The 21,445-nt window shown below is 47.9% G+C and overlaps 1 protein-coding gene across 1 annotated transcript in view; it reads right to left on the bottom strand.

Moving 5' to 3' along the window:
• ELAVL1 (ELAV like RNA binding protein 1) overlaps positions 1-20,841 on the bottom strand; it is a 45,452-nt gene extending 24,611 nt beyond the window's left edge. The window contains exons 1-2 of the mRNA XM_053582590.1: positions 20,686-20,841; positions 8,778-8,965 (exon numbers count right to left, since the gene is read on the bottom strand). Of these exons, the coding sequence (XP_053438565.1) occupies positions 8,778-8,949 (172 nt within the window). The 5' untranslated portion in view covers positions 8,950-8,965; positions 20,686-20,841. The remainder of the gene's footprint in view (positions 1-8,777; positions 8,966-20,685) is intronic.
• Between the last annotated feature and the right edge of the window lie 604 nt (positions 20,842-21,445).

Genomic DNA, 21,445 nt, shown 5'->3' with positions numbered 1-21,445 from the left:
ATTAAATGAGCACCCATGACGTGTCAGGCCTCATGCCCAGCTGGGGATTGATGGTGTTCAAGACAGAGGATGGCTGCTGGCTCAGGCCCATAGGTAAGTGAGACAATGAGCCAGCCAGAAACTAATGTGCACATCCTTGAAACCAAGGCCATGCACGGGTATATGAGAACAATCTCCGCTGTGCTGTGAAGGGGCTGGCAGGACAGGCCCACATCAGATAGGGGGCTAGGAGAGCCCTTGGTGGAGGAGATATTTGAACCAGGACCATTATACAGCTAGATGTGAGCAATCCAAACAGAAGGATCAGTGCCAAGTTTCTGAAGCAGAGATGACAAAGGTGATGACGACAGTACGTTCCAAGAAAGGAGAGATAGCCAGTACAGCTGAGTGCATCAAGCCCAGGAGAAGTGCCTGGGAGGTGGCCATGGGAGATACAGTGGGCAGCAGTGGGCCAGACAGTGTGAAGCCCAGGAGCCACCCTCAGCTAGTCCAGGTGGGAGGCCACAGCAGTGTGCATGGGGCAGGGCAGCAGATTGGGGCTGCCGAGGGGACTGCAAATGGCATGATGGGAGGCAGCTCCCTATGGAGGTCAGGGCCTTTGGTATTAGGCCTGGGTGGGGAGGGAATCTCTCCACACCCCTCACAGGTCTTGCTGCATCTTTTTTTTTTTTTTTTTGGTTTTTGGCCAGGGCTGGGTTTGAACTTGCCACCTCCGGCATATGGGACCGGCACCCTACTCCTTGAACCACAGGCGCCGCCCGGTCTTGCTGCATTTTGAGCCTGCTTACCCCAGAATGGTGGGCTCCTAGTGGTAGTGGTAGGGAAGGCAGGGAAAGAACAAAGATACCCTGCTTCTGACACACCAGAGAGACTGCAGACTGGAAGTGCTTTACCCAGCACTGACCACCCAGTCCCACACTCACCTCTACTACAGACCTACCTTCTCAACCTCCTTGCTCGTTAGTCACTGAGGTACCTTTCTAAAGCTATCAGTGCTCAGGCCACACTTCCAGCTGATTCAATCAGAGCAGGGCAAGGAGGGGGATGGAGGGTGGTTAAGTTGGAGGTTTTCAAGCTCCTGTGACTCTGGGAGGGGTTATGGAGAGGCCTACTCCAGGCCACCAAGTTATTGTCTCTCCATAAGCTGCTGGCGCCAGGGGCACCTGAGGGACGGCATGGTTCCCTAAGTCCCTTTGCAGTCTGGGACCCAGGATGTCAGGCAGGTGTAGAAATCTCCATTCCAAGTTCCTTTAAGATGTTTCTCCTGCTCACTAGAGGTAGCCATCCTGTTAGAGCTGCTCTCCCCCTTCTAGGGAGATAGGATATCATTCCTGGGAGAGGGAGGCTGGAGGGCTGGGGAAGGCATGGCTCCTGCACAGGCTCCTTTGAGCCTGCCTAGAGTCAGGGCTATGGGGTTATCTGGGCCCCTGGGATGGGAGATGGGGTGGAGAGGGCGCAGGCATGGAATGAGGAAGTGATATGGGATACAGAGAGCCTAGGTCCCAGAGCTAGTGATACCCCAGAGCCCTCCCCCCAGCTCTTACTTCCTGGAACTGCAGGAAGAGCCCCCACGCCTTCTGGCCTTTGGCTCTCTGACTTGCTGGCATCAGCATCACCCTCTAAGAAAGTTAAAGTGCAGGTGGTCGAATACTCTGAGTGGCTGATGCATGGGTATGGATGGGGCCTGGAACTTGCACTTGTCTAAGAGATGCTGCTAGTGGTCAGGGGGTGGCACTTTGAGAGCTGCAGTCCTGGAAAGCTGCAGTCCTGGAAAGCTGCAGTCCTGGAAAGCTGCCTCTGTGGGCAGCACCACAAAGGTCCCATTGGGCGCCCTCCCAGGGCAAACGCTGACCAGTGCTCCTGCATCTCCCAATATATTTCTCTCTCTGTATAGATAAGAGTTAAGACTGGAAAGAACTCCTTGGCATTCAGTCTTCTGTTGCCAAACATAATGTTTTAACCTCTTAGTGCTTCTCGGTGCTGGAACAGCCTTGAATGATGAGGTGCATGGCTGAGGGGGCTGGGCACCTGTGGACAAGATACCTCCTCTGCGACTTGAAGGGGCAGAACGTGAGTTCTTTCCTCAACAGTCTGTGGGGTTTGGGTGGTGCCTGTGGCTCAGTGGGTAGGGCCCCATATACCGAGGGTGGCAGGTTCAAACCCGGCCCTGGCCAAACTGTAGCAAAAAATAGTCGGGTGTTGTGGCGGGCACCTATAGTCCCAGCTACTCGGGAGGCTGAGGCAAGAGAATCACCTAAGCCCAGGAGTTGGAGGTTGCTGTGAGCTGTGATGCTACAGCACTCTACTGAGGGCAATAAAATAAGACTCTGTCTCTAAAAAAAAAAAAGAAAAAAGTCTATAGGCTCACAAGAAGGCTTTGCCAAGAGACAGAGACTACAGGGGTGTGTGTGAATTAAGTAGGCAGTAAGAAAGAGCAAAGGCCCCAAAAGAAAGAAAATGGGTAACAGACAAAGGTATAAGAAGCCAGTAAATAGATGAAAACAATACTGAACTTCACTAGAAATATAAATACCACAATTGGATGCCATTTGTCCCTCATCATGCCGGCAAAGGTGAAAAACTAACAGGGCTGAGCAGAGAGGAGTGTTAAATTGGACATCCCCAGAGGGTGAATTGGCGACGGGGATGAGAGAGCCTTTAGAAGGTCAGCTCTCTCTTTGGGTGGTGCCTGTGGCTCAAAGGAGTAGGGCACTGGCCCCAAATGCCGGAGGTGGTGGGTTCAAACCCAGCCCTGGCCAAAAACTGCAAAAAAAAAAAGAAGATCAGCTCTCCTCACTTGCTGTTTCATATCCAAGCAGTTTTATAGGGAGATAACCAGTGAGCAAAGGTTTGTACCAGGATGTTTATCCCAGTGGTGCTTATAAATATGAAAATGGAAACAAGAATACTATGTATGCCATCATTACATTAATGGGCTAGCAGAAAGTTCAGTCACAAGGAAAAGTGTTCAGATACAGGAAGAAGGGTGGTGCCTGTGGCTCAAGGAGTAGTGCGCCGGCCCCACATTCTGGAGGTGGTGGGTTCCAACCCAACCTCAGCCAAAAACTGAAAAAAAAAGAAAACAGATACAGGAAGAAAAGTTTAGTGCACCGTTTGGGGGGCAAGAGAAAAGCCATTTTGCAAAAGTAGATGATTGTCTGTGGCTGTCAACGTGTAAAGAAAAATGTCTGAAAGGACATGTACCCAAAAACTAACAGAAGTGGGATTATGAGGCAAATTAAGATCTTTTTTTCTGCTTGTCTTGTGCTCAGACATTTTCTGTGAGGAAGAAAAATGACTCATATTAGGAAAAAAGGTGGTTAGATTGACAAATATGGAAGGGCGCCTACAGGAGGAACAGGGTTCAGGGAATCATGAGAACATGAGAGTGGGGTGGGGGAACACTGCAGGTGGGATGAGGGGGACAGGTACCCACAGACAGGGGTGTGCAGCTTTATCCCAGTCAGAGGTCGGCAAGACAAAAGCCAAGTTGGAGGCTGGAACCTAGTAGCAAACTCATTTTGATGCCTGTAGGCCACACTGGCCACCGTGGGGGTGAAGAGTAAGGCAGGGCTGCCCAGGAAGGTGTCAAGAAGCACAGCTGGATGCTGCAGTAGGACCCTTACTAGTGCTTGTGGATAGAACAGCCAATAGCCAATGCCAGGTTTCCCAACACAGAGCCCAGCCCTGGGACAGTCAGAAAGCTTCTGAATCCTGAGGTCAACACTTGGGACAGTCCCTTCCTCCCAGCCACCACGTCTCTCCTTCCTGTTACCAGTGCCCAGCCCGTGGCTGAAATGTAATAAACATTTTCTGAGTGAAAGAACGTTCATGCTAATCTGTACCCTCCCTCAATTCCAGCCCCATTCACTCAGCAAATGCTGACTGGCTGTGTCCAGGGCTATGGGGGTCAACAAGGTTCCCACCCCAGGAACTACAGCAACACTCTGGACAAGGAAGTTCTAACCTCAGGGAAACCCCCTAGTGTAGGGCTGCCTGGTTGCTATAGGAACCCACAGTGCAGGAGTATCTAATGCTCAGGCCAGCGAAGGCCTCTTCAAGCCAGCGTGGTCTGGACCTAAAGGGTTTTGGAGAAGAGGAGGGGCAGGGTCACAGGTGGACTGTTAAAGAGGCACCTTTGCTGCAGCAAGGAGAACAGTCAGGAGCATAGGGAGCACTTCGAGGCCAAAGTGACGAAGAAGCCAAAGGAGGTGGTGTCTTGGTCTAAGATGGAGGCTGGAGAAATGGAAGAAAGAGCTGTACAGAAGAGACACCCAGGAGGACAAGGGCCAGGGACACTTTTGGATTTCTGACCAGAGCCACTGAGTGTACAGCGGTGGTATACATTAAGGTGGGGACACTGGAAACAAGTAGCCAGCTGGCAGGAGAGTTAGTATCAGTTTGGAACACACTGAATTTAAGGAGCTGAAGAACCAGGAGCTCACGAGAGCTTTCTGACTGAAAGAGAGGTGGCCAGCAGAGGGCACCTGCAGCCCTGGGGCGGAATCTGCCTACCTTCAGTGCAGGCTTCTGAAGAAGAAGGCAGTGGAATAATCCTAAGGGTGACTTGAGCTTAAGGCTGTGAAAGAGCTATAAGAACAACAGTGTAGCCTCAGGGGTAGAAAGAGAGCCAAGGTAGCAGATCCTGAAAGGCAGTGGAAAAGGATGCTTCTGAAAGAGGAAAAGACAGGGAATGTGACGGTCTGTGGAGGGAAGACTACATGCAGAACTGTGGGGAGATTCTGCCTCCCCCAGGACATGTGGCAGCATCTGGAGACACTTTTTGGGCTTCACAACTCAGAAGGTGCTACTGGGATGCCACGGGTGGAGACTGGGGATGCTGCTCACCACCCTATAGTGTCTAGGGCAGCACCTAGTCCTAACCTGTCAGCAGTGCTGCAGAAACTCAGCTGAAGGGAGTTAGGAGTCTAGAAAGGATTCCTGTCAAGACAGTAGAGACCAGAGCACATTTGGACACTCACAGGGCAACCCTGGAGAGACCTAGGAATAGTGAACACCTATAGAGCTTTAGGTTCCTGAGAATCTGGGAGAGGGAGGGAGGGTCTGGGGCAGACATGGAGGTGCTGTTAGTCCTACTGTGAAGGAGGAGACAGTTCTCAGCCTGAGAAGGGAAAACACACTGAAATGGTAATTGTGGAGGACAGGAACATCCTGTGTTACAATGTGAGTGAGGTTGGGAATCAGATTCACCAGGGTGCTTTGTGAGAGGCTCTCTTACTGGGGTGGACAGCTTGGGCTCTAGCTGAAAGACAGTACCTAGCCAAGGTTTTGTCAGAGCAATGTGACAACAAGATGAAGAGGCAGGGCGGCGCCTGTGGCTCAGTTGGCAAGGCGCCGGCCCCATATACTGAGGGTGGCGAGTTCAAACCCGGCCCCGGCTAACTGCAACCAAAAAATAGCTGGGCGTTGTGGCAGGCGCCTGTAGTCCCAGCTACCCAGGAGGCTGAGGCAAGAGAATCTTAAGCCCAGGAGTTGGAGGTTGCTGTGAGCTGTGTGATGCCATGGCACTCTACCGAGGGCCATAAAGTGAGACTCTGTCTCTACAAAAAAAAAAAAAGATGAAGAGGCAGTGAGATGTAAGGACCTGGGCAGGACCAGTCAGCAAAGAAGTTTCCACAAGCCGGCAGTGGGATGGGCACGATGTTTTTCCTAAAGCTCCATTTATTCAATTTAGAGAACAAGCAAGATGCCAGCTAAAATGTGAGCCCAGGCCACGGACTCCACAGCTTCAACTATTGCCCTAAGATAACGCTAAAGTAAGTTCCAAATTATGCCTTTTGTTGCCTTCTCAAAACCAGTTCTCTTAAATGCAGACTATAAATGTCTTTTTTTTTTTTTTTTTTTTAATTTGGCCAGGGCTGGGTTTGAACCCGCCACCTCCGGCATATGGGACCGGCGCCCTACCCACTGAGCCACGGGTGCCGCCCCAGACTATAAATGTCTTAACACAAGAACTAAGAAAATGCCGTGAAGGCTACATTAACCAGTTTGACGAAGATATTTCAAATTGTATTTAAAACCAGCACAGTGTACCCCACGATTGCATTAATGTACACAGCTATGATTTAATAATAATAATTAAAAAAAGAGAATTGCTTAAGCCCAAGAGTTAAGAGGTTGCTGTGAGCTATGACATCACAGCACACTGCTGAGGGCAACATAGTGAGATTCTTTTTTTTTTTTGTTAAATCATAGCTGTGTACATTGATATAATCATGGGGCATCATTCACTAGCTTCACAGGTGAGATTCTGTCTCAAAAACCAAAAACCAAAAAACAGTTCTCTCTAGATTCATCTCGCCAACTCTAGGTGTTCCTTTTTTTTTTTTTTTTGTAGAGACAGGGTTTCACTTTATCGCTCTCAGTAGAGTGCCGTGGCGTCACACAGCTCACAGCAACCTCTAACTCCTGGGCTCAGGCGATTCTCCCTCCTCAGCCTCCCGAGTAGCTGGGACTACAAGCGCCTGCCACAACGCCCGGCTATTTTTTTGTTGCAGTTTGGCCGGGGCTGGGTTTGAACCCACCACCCTCGGTATATGGGGCCGGCGCCCTGCTCACTGAGCCACAGGCGCCGCCCAATCTAGGTGTTCCTATTAGCAGAGCTCACATTCCTTTGAAAACCACTGCAAATGATTAAGACAAAGAAGCCAGGTACTGTGAGAATGCTCACAAAGTAACGAGAATGTGTGCTGAGTCAGGCTTCAATGCTTAGGAGTATCAATGGGGCTGAAAATTCCCTTCCACCAGAACTGAAGAGGAAAAAGGCAATAGTTGCCAGCAGCACAGGAGAATTTTAGAACCCCTTTGAATAGGACTCTCTTACTCAGGACAGTCTCCTGGAAAAGAGAGATGGTGGCTTCTAGAATACTCTAAAGCTGTTTTTTTTTTTGTAGAGACAGAGTCTCACTTTATGGCCGTCGGTAGAGTGCCGTGGCCTCACACAGCTCACAGCAACCTCCAACTCCTGGGCTTAAGCGATTCTTTTGCCTCAGCCTCCCTAGTAGCTGGGACTACAAGCGCCCACCACAACGCCCGGCTAAACTCTAAAGCTGTTTAAGTTTGTATATTATCTAAAGCCCACATTTAGAAGACATTTATGAAATCGTAGACTCTCAGAGCTAGAAGAGGAAAAGGTTTTTGTTCAGTGTCCACATCTGATGAGCTGTAACCTTGGTGTGTTAGATGGGGATGTATAGGGTCATCCCAGGGTCAGGCATCTTAATGTTACAACAAAAATGATGAAGGCTGACGAAGTAGGACAATGGGTACATCAGGTTCAATATATCATCCTATGTTCAAGTACACTTGAAATTTTCCATAATAAAAAAATGTTTCTGGGTGGCCCTGGTAGCTCAGTGGGTAGGGCGCCAGCCACACACACTGAGGCTGGAGGGCTCAAACCTGGCCGAGGCCCGCTAGAACAACAATGACAACTGCAACAAAAAATAGCTGGGCGTTGTGATGGGTGCCTGTAGTCCCAGCTCCTTGGGAGGCAGAGGCAAGAGAAATGCTGAAGCCCAAGAGTTTGAGGTTGCTGTGAGCTGTGATGCCATAGCACTCTACCTAGGGCGACAACTTGAGAGTCTGTCTCCAAAAAAAAATAGTTTCTAACTTTTAAATTAGTTTTCAGTATAGGAAACCATGGTCCTAACACACCAGGGTGATAGCAAGAGCCTCCCTGAACAGAATGCCTCTTCCTTGCTGAGGAGGGTGAGGAGGAAAAGGAAAAAAAGAGGGAGGAGGAGAGAGAGGAGGAGGAGGAGGGGGTTGGAGGAGAGCTCCTCATTTTTCTTTTCTTTTCTTTTTTTTTTTTTTTTGAGACAGAGTTTCACTATATTGCCCTTGGTAGAGTGTCATGGCCTCACACAGCTCACAGCAACCTCCAACTCCTGGGCTTAAGTGATTCTCTTAAGTCATTGTTGTTTGGCAGGCCCGGGCTGGGTTCAAACCCTCCAGCTCCATTGTATGTGGCTGGCCCTGTAACCAATGAGCTACAGGTGCTGAGCCCCATTTGTTTCTTTTTGAGATTGGATCTCACCCTGCTGTCCAGGCTGGAGTGCAGTGGTTTAATCACAGTTCACTGCAGCCTCTGACTCAAGTGATCCTCCTGCCTCGGCCTCCTAAGTAGCTGGGATTACAGGTAGGCACCACCATACCTGGCTAGTTTTTCTTATTTTTTGTAGAGACGGGGTCTCGTTATGTTGCTTGGGTTGGTCTTGAACTCCTGGTCTCAAGCAATCCTCCCACCTCAGTGTCCCCAAGTGCTAGGACTACAGGCACTTGTGTTTGGGCCACATTGTCATGCCATCAACATGAACTTCTGCACCACACTTAAGTTTGAACTTTACCTGGCTTCCCTATATTTTTCTCCAGAGTCCTTGAAGCCACATTCTCAGAACAGAGGCCACCCTATAGGAGGGCCTTAACAGGTCACAAGCCTTCTGAAAACACCTACGAGATAGGGGTCATCAGGATATGGGAGTCACCATCCCCACTTTATGGATAGGGACACAGAGGCATAGAAGTCATACTATGAGGGAGCAGAACGGGGCTTTCAGTGGCCCAGCTCCTGCCCCCACCCCCCCCCACCCCTGAAAGTTCAAACTTAAGTGTGGTGCAGAAGTTCATGTTGATGGCATGACAATGTGGCCCAAACACAAGGAAGGGCTGGCCTCAGGGTACTCAATGCAAAGGAACCAGTGCCTAACAGGACAGCCACCAGTACTTGCTTTATAGGAATGGCTCTGCTCCTTTACCTGCTACTTTATCCCGAATAAGTTTTGCAGATTCAACTTCACCAATGCTGCTGAACAGACTTCGTAACTCATCCTGGGTCATGTTCTGAGGGAGGTAGTTAACGATTAAATTTGTTCTCCCGATGTCACCCCTGCAGTCTTCAGCCATGTGGTCTTCATAACCATTAGACATTGTATTTTCCAAAAATCTGCAAAGAAAAAAACTGAATAAATTCCAAATGTTAACACTGCAGTATATGAAGGCAAAACTAATGACTGTATTTGCACTTAGAAATTTTTCTTTTCTATACTACACATTCAACTTATGACCAAACAAAAATCTGTACATGGACATTTATAGAGGCTTTATTCTTTTTTCTTTTTCTTTTTTTTTTTTTTGTAGAGACAGAGTTTTCACTGTACCACCCTTGGGTAGAGTGCCGTGGCGTCACACGGCTCACAGCAACCTCTAACTCTTGGGCTTACGCCGATTCTCTTGCCTCAGCCTCCCGAGCAGCTGGGACTACAGGCGCCCACCACAACGCCCGGCTATTTTTTTTTTTTTTTTGTTGCAGTTTGGCCGGGGCTGGGTTTGAACCCGCCACCCTCGGCATAGGGGGCCGGCGCCCTACTCACTGAGACACAGGCGCCGCCCTATAGAGGCTTTATTCTAAGACTTGGAAGAACCAGGATGACCTCCAATGGCTGGATGGATAAACAAACTCCATTTGTATGGTAGATATATCCCTACAGTGGAACATTTTTCAGTGATAAAAAGAAATGAACTATAGCTTGTGTGTTGGCTCACACCTGTAATCCCAGAACTTTTTGGGAGGCAGCAGGAAGATCGCATGAGCCCAGGAGTTCAAGACCAACCTGGACAACATGGTGGGACTCTTATCAATAAAAAAAAGAAAGAAAGGAAGACAGAAAGAAAAACTAGCCCGGTGTGATGGCATGGGCCCATACTCCCAGATACTTGGGAGGCTAAGGCAGGAGGATATCCTGAGCCCAGAAGAGTGTGAGGTTGCAATGAGCTATGATTGGGCCATTGCACTCCAGCCTAGGTGACAGAGTGAGACCCCACTCCAAGAAAAAAAGGGCTATTATGCCACAAAAAGACATGAAGGAACTTTAAATGTACATTGCTAAATGAAAGCCAATAGTCTGGGAGGGCAATATACTTTATGATGCCAACTATACGACCTCCTTCTGGAACAGGCAAAACTACAGAGACAGTAAAAAGATCAACAGTTGCCAGGGATGGGAGGTGGGAAAGAAAGTAAGAAATGGTAGAACACAGGGAACTTTAGGCCAATGAATCTATTCTGTATGATACTGTTATGGTTGATACTGAACAATACACGTTTGTCAAAACTTAGAGAATGAACAACAGAGTGAACCCTCATGTGAATTATAGACTTCAGCTAATAACAATATATCAATATTGATTCATCAATTATAACAAATGTACCGTGCTAATGCAAGACACTAACAATAGAGGAACTTAGGTGTTGGAGCAGGGGTATACAGGGACTCATCATGTTTTCTTTGCGATTTTTCTGTAAACCCAAATCTGCTCTAAAAAATAAAGTCTGTGAATGTAAAATGGAACAACTCCAAGTTCAATCAAATTCACCAGAACGGCTTAAAGAAATCTACAAACAATTCCAGCACCATAATTTCAGATCCTATAAAATAGTGTCTGAGTTGTCTCCCAGGATCCTTCCAAAGAATTCTGATTCTCCCCAGGTCCAGAGCTAAGCACCCATACCCTCTGTTGCCGAGAAGGCAAGCAATGGCCCTCTGCACCCATTTATTCCCAGAGACAGTGACTGAGCCAGAAGGAGGTTGGAATTTCTCTACCAGGTAGAAGAATTTGGCCTTCATACCTTATAGCCTTTGAAATGCTTTTTGTAGTTGTCTAAGTCTTTACTTTCAATGACAAATATCAGAGCCAGTGATGGCTTTGGAGAGAGTCTGGATCCATGTAGCTGAGAGCACCAAGATTATTCTTCTGAAGCACACCTCATACCACACTTGCTCACAAGTACCATGTGCTGTTGCCTGACCTAAGAGGGCCTACATCTCCACCTCTAAATACACAGGCAGTCACCCCTTTGGATGCCTACCCACCTGGAGGTCTTGGCAGGCAGCCCACATCCTTCTGCAGATTCCTGTTGCTCAGGTCTGTGTTATATTTGAAAATCTAGTGCCCATGCGGCCGGGGGCAATGGCTCACACCTGTAATTCCAGCATGTGGGAGGCCAAGGCAGGTGTATTGCCTGAGCTCACTAGTTCCAGACCAGCCTGAGCGAAAGCAAGACCCATTTCTAAAAAATAGCCAGGTGTTGCGGTGGGTGCTTGTAGTCCCAGCTACTTGGGAGACTGAGGCAAGAGGATCACTTGAACCCAAGAGTTTGAAGTTGCTGTGAGCTATGACACCACAGCACTCTACCAAGGGTGACAAAGTGAGACTCTTGTCTCATAAAAAAAAAAAAAAAAAGAAAGAAAAGAAAATCTAGTGCCCATGGTCATGAGCCTTTGGCCTTCTTTAAAAATAGTATTGCCAGGAATTATATGAAAATATGAACCCACCTCTTGTGTAGAGATTCCTACCTACTCCCTGAACCAACACCGAGAGAAGAATTATTAAGTCTGGTTTCTCTTTTCCTGGTTGAAACATTAGGTGTTCCATATCCTCCTACTCATCTCAGATAATGTGCAAAATTAGTACAATTTCCCAGAATTTCTTATTTGAAGATGTTCTAAGTCGAACTTCATAAAATTTAAAACTTCTGTAATGGTAAAAGGCATCATAAATAAAGCTAAGCAGTGGCAGCCTGGGAAAAATAATTTGCTACATATTCTATTATTGACATCAGTGGTTCTCACTCTGCCCATTCAGGGGACACTGAGCAACAAAGAGACATTTTGGTTGTCAAGACTGGGGGTATTGGTGTACACTGGCTTCAGTGGACAGAGGCTAGGGATGCATATCAAACAGTGTGCAAGGCACAGGACATTCTCCACAACCACAAGTTATCCAGCCCAAAACATCCAAACAGTTGAGGTTGAAAAAACTTGATTCAAAGCTTCTACAAATTAGTAAGGGCAACTTAAATGGCTAATAAACCCATGAAAGATAATTCAATTTCATGAACAATCAGGAAAATGCAAAATAAAACGAGGTCCTACTTTCTGCCAGTCAGATGGAATAAAATCCAGTTTCATCGAGATAAAGGGGGAAACAGCCTCATCTAGCATAGATCTGATGTGAGATGGTACAACTTTTTTGGAGCAGAAGTTGGCAGTGCCTACCAAATTTAACATGAACACCACCCTTTGACTCAGAACTATAGCAATCTTTTCTACAGAAATAATCCCAAGAGTGCAGGTAAACATGTGCCAAGGATGCATCATGCTGTGGCTTATAAAAGTACAAAACTGGACATATCTACATATACATTAATGGGAGATGGCAAAATAAATACCAGTTTTCACTAGAAGGCATGGAAGGACCGCCAGCTTTAAAGAGCCTTAATCATGAAAAACTCCATGAATTTGCTAAGCTGTTTGTGGCCAGGAGATTTTAGAAGAGATCCTTATCCTTAATTCAGAAACAAATGAATAAATACATTTATTGCTGCCCAACCCAAAGCACAAGGGTTAATTCTGAAAAACTGAAATATATGTAAGTTTGCTCAAAATGTGATTCAAACGTCTCTTTCTCTTTATCTTTCCTTTTGCTCACTTTAGGAGTTGGGCATCTTCTCTGCTTCTCCTCTCATCCTACTCCATGGATGGTGACTAGATAATGGTTACCTCACTGTTATCCAGAGTGGGGTAAAAAGTGGACCTTCTAAAACAGAGGTCTGCACACTACCCATGGGACAACTTTGGCCCACTACTTGTTTTTACAAAGAAAGTTTTATTGGAACACAACCACTCTCATTTATTTATATATTATCTGTAGCTGGTTTTGTGCTACAATAACTGAATTGAGTAGTAGCAACTGCGTGGCCCACAAAGCCAAAAATATTTACCATCTGGCTCTTGACAAAAAAAAAAAAAAAAATATTGCCAATTTCAGTTCTGAAATGTAAAAATATAAAACTTCTAGGAGAAAAGCTTTATGACATTAGGCTAGGCAAAGACTTCTTAGAACCAACACCAAAAGCCCACTACATTTAAAAAAAAAAAAAATTGAAAAACTGGATATCATCAAAATTTAAAACTTTGGCTCTGTAAAAGACACTGCTAAGAGAATTAAAACCCATAGACTGTATTTGGGCATTATGGCAGGTGCCTGTGGTCCCAGCTACTCGGAGGCTGAGGCAAGAGAATCGCCTAAGCCCAGGAGTTGGAGGTTGCTGTGAGAAGTGAAGCCATAGCACTCTACTGAGGGTGACAAAGTGAGACTCTTGTCTCAAAAAAAAAAAAAAAACAAAAAAAACAAAAAACCAACCTATAGGCTGGAGGAAATATTTGTAAAAGACTTACATTCAGAATTTTTTTTTAAGGTTCTTAAAATGTAACAGTAAGAAAACCTGATTTGAAAAATAGCAAAATATTTGAACAGATACTACCTGAAAGAAGATACTTGGATGGCAAATAAGCACATGAAAATATGTTAAACAGCACTGGTCTTTAGGGAAACGCAAATTAAAGCCACACTGAGATACCAATACCCATCTATAAAAAATTGCTACAACAGGCCAAGTGCAGTAGCTCACGCCTGTAATCCTAGCACTCTGGGAGGCCGAAGCAGGTGGATTGCCTGAGCTCATGGGTTTGAGACCAGCTTCAGCAAGAGAGAGACCCCATCTCTAAAAACAGCTGGGCATTGTGGGAGCTGTAGTCCCAGCTACTTGGGAGGCTGAGGCAAGACAAATCACTTGAGCCCAAAAGTTTGAGATTGCTGTGAGCTATGACGCCAGAGCACTCTACTGAGGGTGACAAAGTAAGACTGTCTCAAAAAAAAAAAAGGCCAAAACAAAATAAAATAAAACAAGCAACAAAACAATGTCCAGTACTGATGGGGATGTGGAAAAACCACAATTTTCACACATTCCTGGTGGAAATGTAAAAATGTTTCAGTTGGCCAGACGCTGTGGCTCATGCCTATAATCCCGGCACTCTGGGAAGCCAAAGTGGGTGGACTGCTTGAGCTCAGGAGTTCAAGCCCAGCCTGAGAAAGAGCGAGACCTCTGTCTCTAAAATTAGCCAGGTGTTGTGGTGGGTGCCTGTAGTCCTAGCTACTTGGAAGGCTGAGGCAAGAGGATCACTTGAGCTCAAGAGTTTGAGGTTACTGTGAGCTATGACGCCACAGCACTCTACTGGGGGCAAGACAGTGAGCCTCTCTTTTCAAAAAAAAAAAAAATGTTTCAGCTACTTTGGAAAATAGATCGGAACTTTCTTATAGTGAAACATACCTTTAGCATATGACCCAGCAATCCTACTCCTAGAATTGACACAGTAGAAATGAAAACTTAAATCTACACAAAAGCCTGTATACGAATGTGTACATAAGTTTTATCCAAAATTGCCTAAAATCCAATGTTCTTCAAATTGTTCACAGATAGATTATAGTACATCATACAGTGAATACTACTCAGCAAGAATAAGGGACCATCAATTCATACTGCTTGTGTGAACCTCAAGTACTTCTTGCTACATGAAAGAAGACAAACTCAAGAAACTGAATACTGTGTGATTCTAATTCTACAACATTTTGGAAAAGGTAAAACCCTCCAGTCTATGGTCACCAGGGGTAGGATGTAAGGGGAAGGGTTGACTCACAGTAGCTATATAAAGGAATATTTCCGTTTTTTTGAGAGATTGAACTATAATATCTTGGTAATCATGTACCTCAATCCATGTGTCAAAACTCAGAGAAGTTTAGACCAAAAAGAGTGAATTTTTTTATATGCAAATTCTTTGTTCTGTTCCATATCATGCTGGCTCTTCCTGATACATTTGGTCAAGGTTGAGCAGTGTTCTGCAGGTTGAGTTCTTGGTCAACTGGCAACAGTGAAGAAACCACAGACCCCAAAGCAGTTTCACAGTGACTTCAGGCCATGCCCTCCCCACACCCCACCCTGCTCTCTGGGGCCTTTCCCTCCACCTTTTCCAAGTCTGCATCACCAATCCTGGGCCAAGCCAGCTTCTGACCCCCACAGGCCTTGTCATTGATCAATTATCACTGACTCTCAAATTGTAGCTGCCTTTGCTCTTCTCTACGTAGAAGGCCTCCAGACTGCTCCAGATCAACACGCTTGGCCCCTCTGGTTTTCCCTTCAGCACTGTCACTGCCCACTGAGGCTTAGAGCTCATGCTATATTGCTCACGCTCAGATATCCTGTAAATAAGTGGCAAAACCAGGCCTTGTCTTATCGCTGTACAGCAGTCTCCTTAGGGTGAACCACCACAGGGTCTTCTGAAATTGGTTCTTCAGCCTTAGTCTTCACCGCCTTTTCTTCCCCATCTTCTTCCCCAAATGCCACAGGCCTTCACAGTATGGCTGCTCCCTTTGCAAGGCATACGTGACCCCCTCCTTCACCTCCCAGCTCATCTTTAAAGTCACCTTCCTTCAGGACAATAGATTGTTCTGGTTCTCAGTGCCTCCACAACAGTGGAGTAAAGCTTTATTCCTCCTATAACAACTCCAACTTATAATTACTTGCTTTCCACCAATGTCAATGGTGAGAGCCTTGAGAAATAAGGTTATACCACTGTCATCTAAAGGTCCGTAGGCAAGTCCAACGTTCACAATGTAAGGTGGGGGGCAGGAATGGCTCTCAGACTCGCCCTGGAATCACGTATGTTTGGTGTATTTTTCTTATGTTAAAGGTCAGTTGAAAATGGTCCTGACATCCTAGTAACACATTCAGTACCTTACTTTTTTAGGATCATCAGTAAGCACCAACCTAAAGAATTAAAGTCAATTTTAGGGGCAAAAAAAGAAACTTCAAGTTTAGTAAAATGATTCCTGATTTGGAAATGTTTCCAGAAACTGGAAGTACCAGGGAGAAGTCTTGTTTGGATGATCACTGAGGATTCTCAACTCCATCATGCTACTTTAAACAATCCTGCTTGTCTGTGTGACATCAGTGCCGTTGTTCACATCTGTAGCACACCTATCACATATACAGAGAGATGTGTCTTTATGTAGGACATAAAAATATACACAGGAAGTACACATGAAAAGCAGTGAGACTGGTTTTCATTAGGCACATATGAGAATTGGTCTCATTTTCTAGCAATGAAGGAGGCTTTCTTAACTACTTGAGGTAGAGCAAAACCAGAACAGTCAAATATATCTTCAGACTCTATCTTGACCCTTCCCACCTAAGGTCCTTTCCATATATAAAATTCTGTGTCTGTGAGGCAAAAGGCTTAGGTCATCCAGGAAACACTCTGGTGCCAGAAAAGAACTGAAAACACCACCTGACCCAATAATAACTGTCACATAAGACAAGGGGTCAGGTGGACCCAGAGCCTCTAACTGGTCTCTGCCCATGGCCCCTGGTGTGGAAGGGTACATGGCTGGAGCAGCTCCAGCTGAGTGACAGACAATTCCCTATCAGTTGAGGCCAAGAAGCCTTGAGGAGAGACAAGACAGAGGTGGCCAGCATCTGGCCCAGTCTGAGTGCTCTACAGCCCTACTAAGAGTTCTGGCTTCTGCTGTAATCCCAGCACTTGGGAGGTCAAGGCAGGTGGATTGCCTGAGCTCACAGGTTCAAGACCAGCCAGAGCCAGAGCAAGATCTCATCTCTAAAAATAGCCAGGTGTTGTGGTGGGTGGGCGCCTGTAGTCCCAGCATACTTGGGAAGCTAAGGCAAGAGAATAGCTTGAGCCTAGGAGTTTAAGGTTGCTGTGAGCTATGATGCCCCGGCACTCTACCAAGGGTGACAAAGTAAGACTTTAAAAAAAAAAGAAAAGAAAGAGAAAAGAGTACTAGCTTCCTTCTGGCTTTTCAAGGTCAAAGGCCAGTCCAGGGCTCCCACATTGAAGTGCAAAGTAACAAGGCACAAAGGGAAACACCCCCAAGCTCTAAAGTCTGAGGAGCCTGCACTACAGTACTATGGCAGGTAAGTCACTTCCTTTCTCAGAGCTTTGGTTTCCTCCAGTGGGGATGTCGTCCCCTGCTCCATAGCACCTGGTATGAAGTACCTGTCTCCTTAGTCCTACTTCATGAACAAAACCAAGGTGAACGTGTGTATCTTCCAGACTTCCTTCTCCAGTTATAAACACCACCATCTCCTCTTCTCCAGACCTCCTCCTCCCCATGAATTACTTCATTTGATGACACATCCCACCCGTTCCCCGAACCACTTTATCCCTTGTACCTAATCAAGTACTAAGTTCTACCGGTTTGACATCTGAGATCTGTCTCCAACTCTTCTTCCACCTGTTATCCTCCTCCTCCTGATCCCTGTTACCTCTTGCCTAGACCAACTTCTAAGCGGTCTCCATGCCACATGAGTATTTCAAGCCCAGAACCCTCAGCTTCATCTTTTCCATCCAAATTATTCCTTTTCCTTCTGTCTCCCCATTTCTGTTCATAATGACATCAGTCTTACCATTGAGGTCTTCACCTGTTCCTTCTCCTGTGAAGCCTTCCTCTGGCATAAATGTCTCTTTGACAGGTAGCTGGATTCAGTCATTTCCATGCTTTCTGTTAACCCTTCCTTCCCCTAGCACAGACAGAATGTCAATTACATGCCAGGCACACAGTAAGGCAATGGGTGTACAAAATAAAGAAGAACTCTGAGTCTCAATCCTAAAGGGGTTCAGCCATTTTGGAGCCACCTCAGGACTGCAATAGCCTCTCACATGGTTCTTGCTGTCTTTTCTCCAGCTGGTCAATACTCTGGGACTGCCTGTTGACCAGGCAGCAGGGGGCTCACACTGCTCACTAGCTGTACCCACCCAGCCCTCTGCCCAGCAGACATGTTAGGACTCCTGCCACTATCCATTTCACCCTTCTCACCCCTAAAGACCCCATGTGCCTCTCTGAACAAATTAAGATGTTCCCACATCCACGCCTTTGCCCATGCTATCTCCACATCCTACAAGGCCCTTCCTTATTGTTTTTTTGCCTAGCAAACTCCTCCCACCTCTTCTGCCTACCCTCATCCAGGAAGCATTCTGAGATCTCCGGTGCCCACCCAGGCTTAAAGAACAGTCCCTTTCCTGGGCTTCCACATTGGCATGTGCATAACTATCACTGCACTCACCAGGCGGGCTACACTGTCGCCTCCCCAGGGCCTAGGACACAACAGTGCAGTAGGGAGAGTTGTTCAAAGGAGGAAGCAAGACTCACTTCCCTTCTACAGGATGGTTTCCTTTGGTCTTCCCCTGACCTATAGCCCGGGGGTCCACCTCGCTGCCTCACTTCTGCCACCTAGGGGTGAAAGACAAGCACTGCGCTCTTCTCACCATTCAGCATTTGATTCAATAACCTGAATGGGATGGCAACACAAATGAGGGAAGGGGGAATTCATGGGGGTGAAGGAAGGTTGGTAGTCACAGGAGACCTCAAATGTTGATCGAGCTCTGCGCAGAGCCTTGGAGCATGAGAAACAGATCTCCAGGTGGAACAGAACAGGTGGAGTCTGTGTGCAGGGGTGGGGAGGGTCAGGGGGGCTTCTGATTTCATCTTTTACTCCACCCAAAGGAGTTAATAAAATTTATTGGTTTTTTTCTGCCCAAAGGCTTTTAATCAAGAGTGACACAATAAAATCTGCATTTATAAAAGACATCTCTTGCTGGAGTGTGGAAAGAGAACAGAGAAGGGAAGCAGGAGTGAGAAGCAGTAAGGCAGCATCAGGAAGACAGTATTACAATTCTTTCATTTTCAACTTGCTGCCCATGACCTCAGACTCAACAAATCCAAACTGAAATTCTGCCCCCTCAAATCCAGTGCTTCAACATAAACGCTATTTCCTACCACATTTTTTTTTTTTGTAGAGACAGAGTCTCACCTTATCGCCCTCAGTAGAGTGCCGTGGCTTCACACAGCTCACAGCAACCTCCAAATCCTTGGGCTTAGGCGATTCTCTTGACTCGGCCTCCCAACTAGCTGGGACTACAGGCGCCCGCCACAACGCCCGGCTATTTTTTTGTTGCAGTTTGGCCGGGGCTGGGTTTGAACCCGCCACCCTCGGCATATGGGGCCGGCACCCTACCCGCTAAGCCACAGGCGCCACCCTCCTACCACATTTTAAGACATTCATATATCTTGGCCTCTTCACAGACCTTGAGGTTGCAGAATTTTATCACATCCCAGTACAGAGCTCTGCACACAGAACATATTCAACGACAACTGAATGGAATTCCCTGAAACAGCCTTTTGGGGTACCCTCAGACCCTAGTGATTACAGGAGCAGCAAAACCAAAGAGCTTTGAGTCAGAGAGCCCAAGTTCAAATTCTGTCCCCACCATTTTACTACATAAGACTGCTCATACCAAGAGACCCTATCTAAGCCTCAATTTCTTTATCCCTAAAATGAAAATTATAACAGTATATACTTCAAAGGCTGGAGAAAAATGCGAAGCATATAGTAAATTCTCAATAACTACTGGCAATTATTTTTAACATCACTTATTCAGTGCCTACCATTCATGGACAGTGCATAATGCTGGGGGCTTCCCACTCCCTTGTCCTTCCCATTTTATAGATGAAAAAACTATGGCTCAACACAGCTGAGCTTGTTCAAGGTTTTGGAAGTATCTCCCAGGGAATCAGGTTGTAGCTGGAGGAACTTTTGATGAAAAATCAGTGGTGGTTCCCCCATTTGGGGGGGTGGGGGGCAGGAGGAGGAGTGAAGGGAGAGACGGAGGAAGGGAGATAGACGCCCCTCTCCCAAGGGGACATCTGGCCATATCTGGAGACATTTTTAATCCTCACAAGGTGGTGGGGGCCAGAGATACTGCTGGCATCTAGAAGGCAGAGGCAAGGATGCTGCTCAACCTTCTACAATGCACAGGACGGTCTACCACAGCCAAGAATTACCTGACCCCCAAATGTCAGCAGCGCTGAGGTTGGGAAACCCTTCTCTAGCCAGATCCTCCTCTCGTCTCCCCACTATGGAGTATTGGTCATCCGAATCCCACATGAATACTTTTTTTGGTAAGAAGGACTCAGTCCCCCCATGAGCAGCCCGTGCAGAAGTTGTGTAGAACTTCTTTTCCATCCCACCAGCACACAGTAGGGACGAAGGCCCATTTTAAATAAGCAGAGCAGCAGAGGGTACCGGGAAAAAAAGGAAGAGCATACATCCCCCATTGTTCAGTTGCGTGCAGTTTGTGTTACACACACACACACACACACACACACACACACACTTTACAAATCCTAACGTCCCACGCCCCACAAACAGCTTTGTTAGAAATGGCGCTCAAAAAACAGACACAGGATATATTTTTTTTCGGGACTCCCGTACCTACTGAAGGGTTTGCACACTTCTGAAAAGACCTAAGACCGGTAGCAGTCCTCTGACAACGACCACAAAAGAATCTGTAGGATTTCCCAGGGGAGCGGAACCATGGGCCGTGACCGCTGCGCGCTCAAAGCGCTCGCCGCACTCCCCCACCACCGGCCCCGATCTCCCGCCCCCGAATCCTGGGCTTCCAAGGCTACCGGGGCCCCGGAGGCAGAGCCTGGCCCCCAGGCGCGTGCCCACGCCGTGTCCCCATCGCCGGTCCCTCGCGGCGCCCGAGGAATCCGGCCCAGGGCCTGTCGTCGGCGCCCACACCGGCCAGCCCCCACCCGTCCGCTGCGTCCCGCGCGCGTCCTCTCCCCCGGCCCGGTGCGGCCTGGGCCTCGGCCGGTGCAGGCCAGCAGGCGCCCGCGGCCCGGCGAGGCGAGCTCAGGCCTGCGCGGCCTACCCCTTCGGGCGCCGCCGAAGGCCCCCCGCCTCACCTGGACGTAGGCAGGCGGGCCCGGGGCTGCTCCGGGACGGGAGGGCGGGCGGCGGCGGCGCGGCGCTAACGGCTCCGCTCGGCCTCGGTAGCGGTGGCGGCGGTGGCGGCGACAGCGACGGCGGCGGCGGCTCCTCCTCAGCGCGCACGACCCGCTCCGGCCCGCGGCCCGGACACGCCCCCCCCAGCGCGCGCGCCCATTGGTCGGCGTCCGCCACGGCGCGCTGCTCATTGGTCGGCTTGGCTGTCGCGGTGTCCAGAGCGCGCGGGAGAGGCGGGACTTCCGGCCAGCGCCGCCTCTGGAGGGCTAGGCGGCCGGCGATGGCCGCGAAGGGAGAGAGTTGGAGATGGGCCCGCCAAGGCCGAAAGAAGGCGGTGGTCGAGGAGCGGTTCCCCTTGTTGAGCTTATGGCGTGTATGCCACACCTGTTGGTCCCGCCGCCGCCGTCCAGCAAGGTAGGAATGGTCATCAGGCCAGGGCTGTGGGGAAAGGACCTGAGTTCGAATCCCAGACCCGACTTTTCCGCATTACGCGCATTTGGGCAGAGTTGACGTCACCCCGCCCGGCCTGAGTTTCCTTATCTAAAGTGCGGTGATGAGGCGGGGCATAGGACATGGTCAGCGCTTCATCCGGTGCTGGACATTAGAGCGGGCTCACAGAGGTCGCTTGACCTCCCGTTCATTTGTTTTTATTGAGCGCCTACTATGTGCCATTCACTGTATGGGCAGCGAACAGACAAAAATATCAGTTCTTTACTGTGT

Source organism: Nycticebus coucang, chromosome 3 (assembly GCF_027406575.1).
Source record: "Nycticebus coucang isolate mNycCou1 chromosome 3, mNycCou1.pri, whole genome shotgun sequence".
NCBI classification, from domain to species: domain Eukaryota; kingdom Metazoa; phylum Chordata; class Mammalia; order Primates; family Lorisidae; genus Nycticebus; species Nycticebus coucang.
Note: the sequence above shows the minus strand (reverse complement) of the source record. Positions and strands in the feature narration are given on the sequence as shown.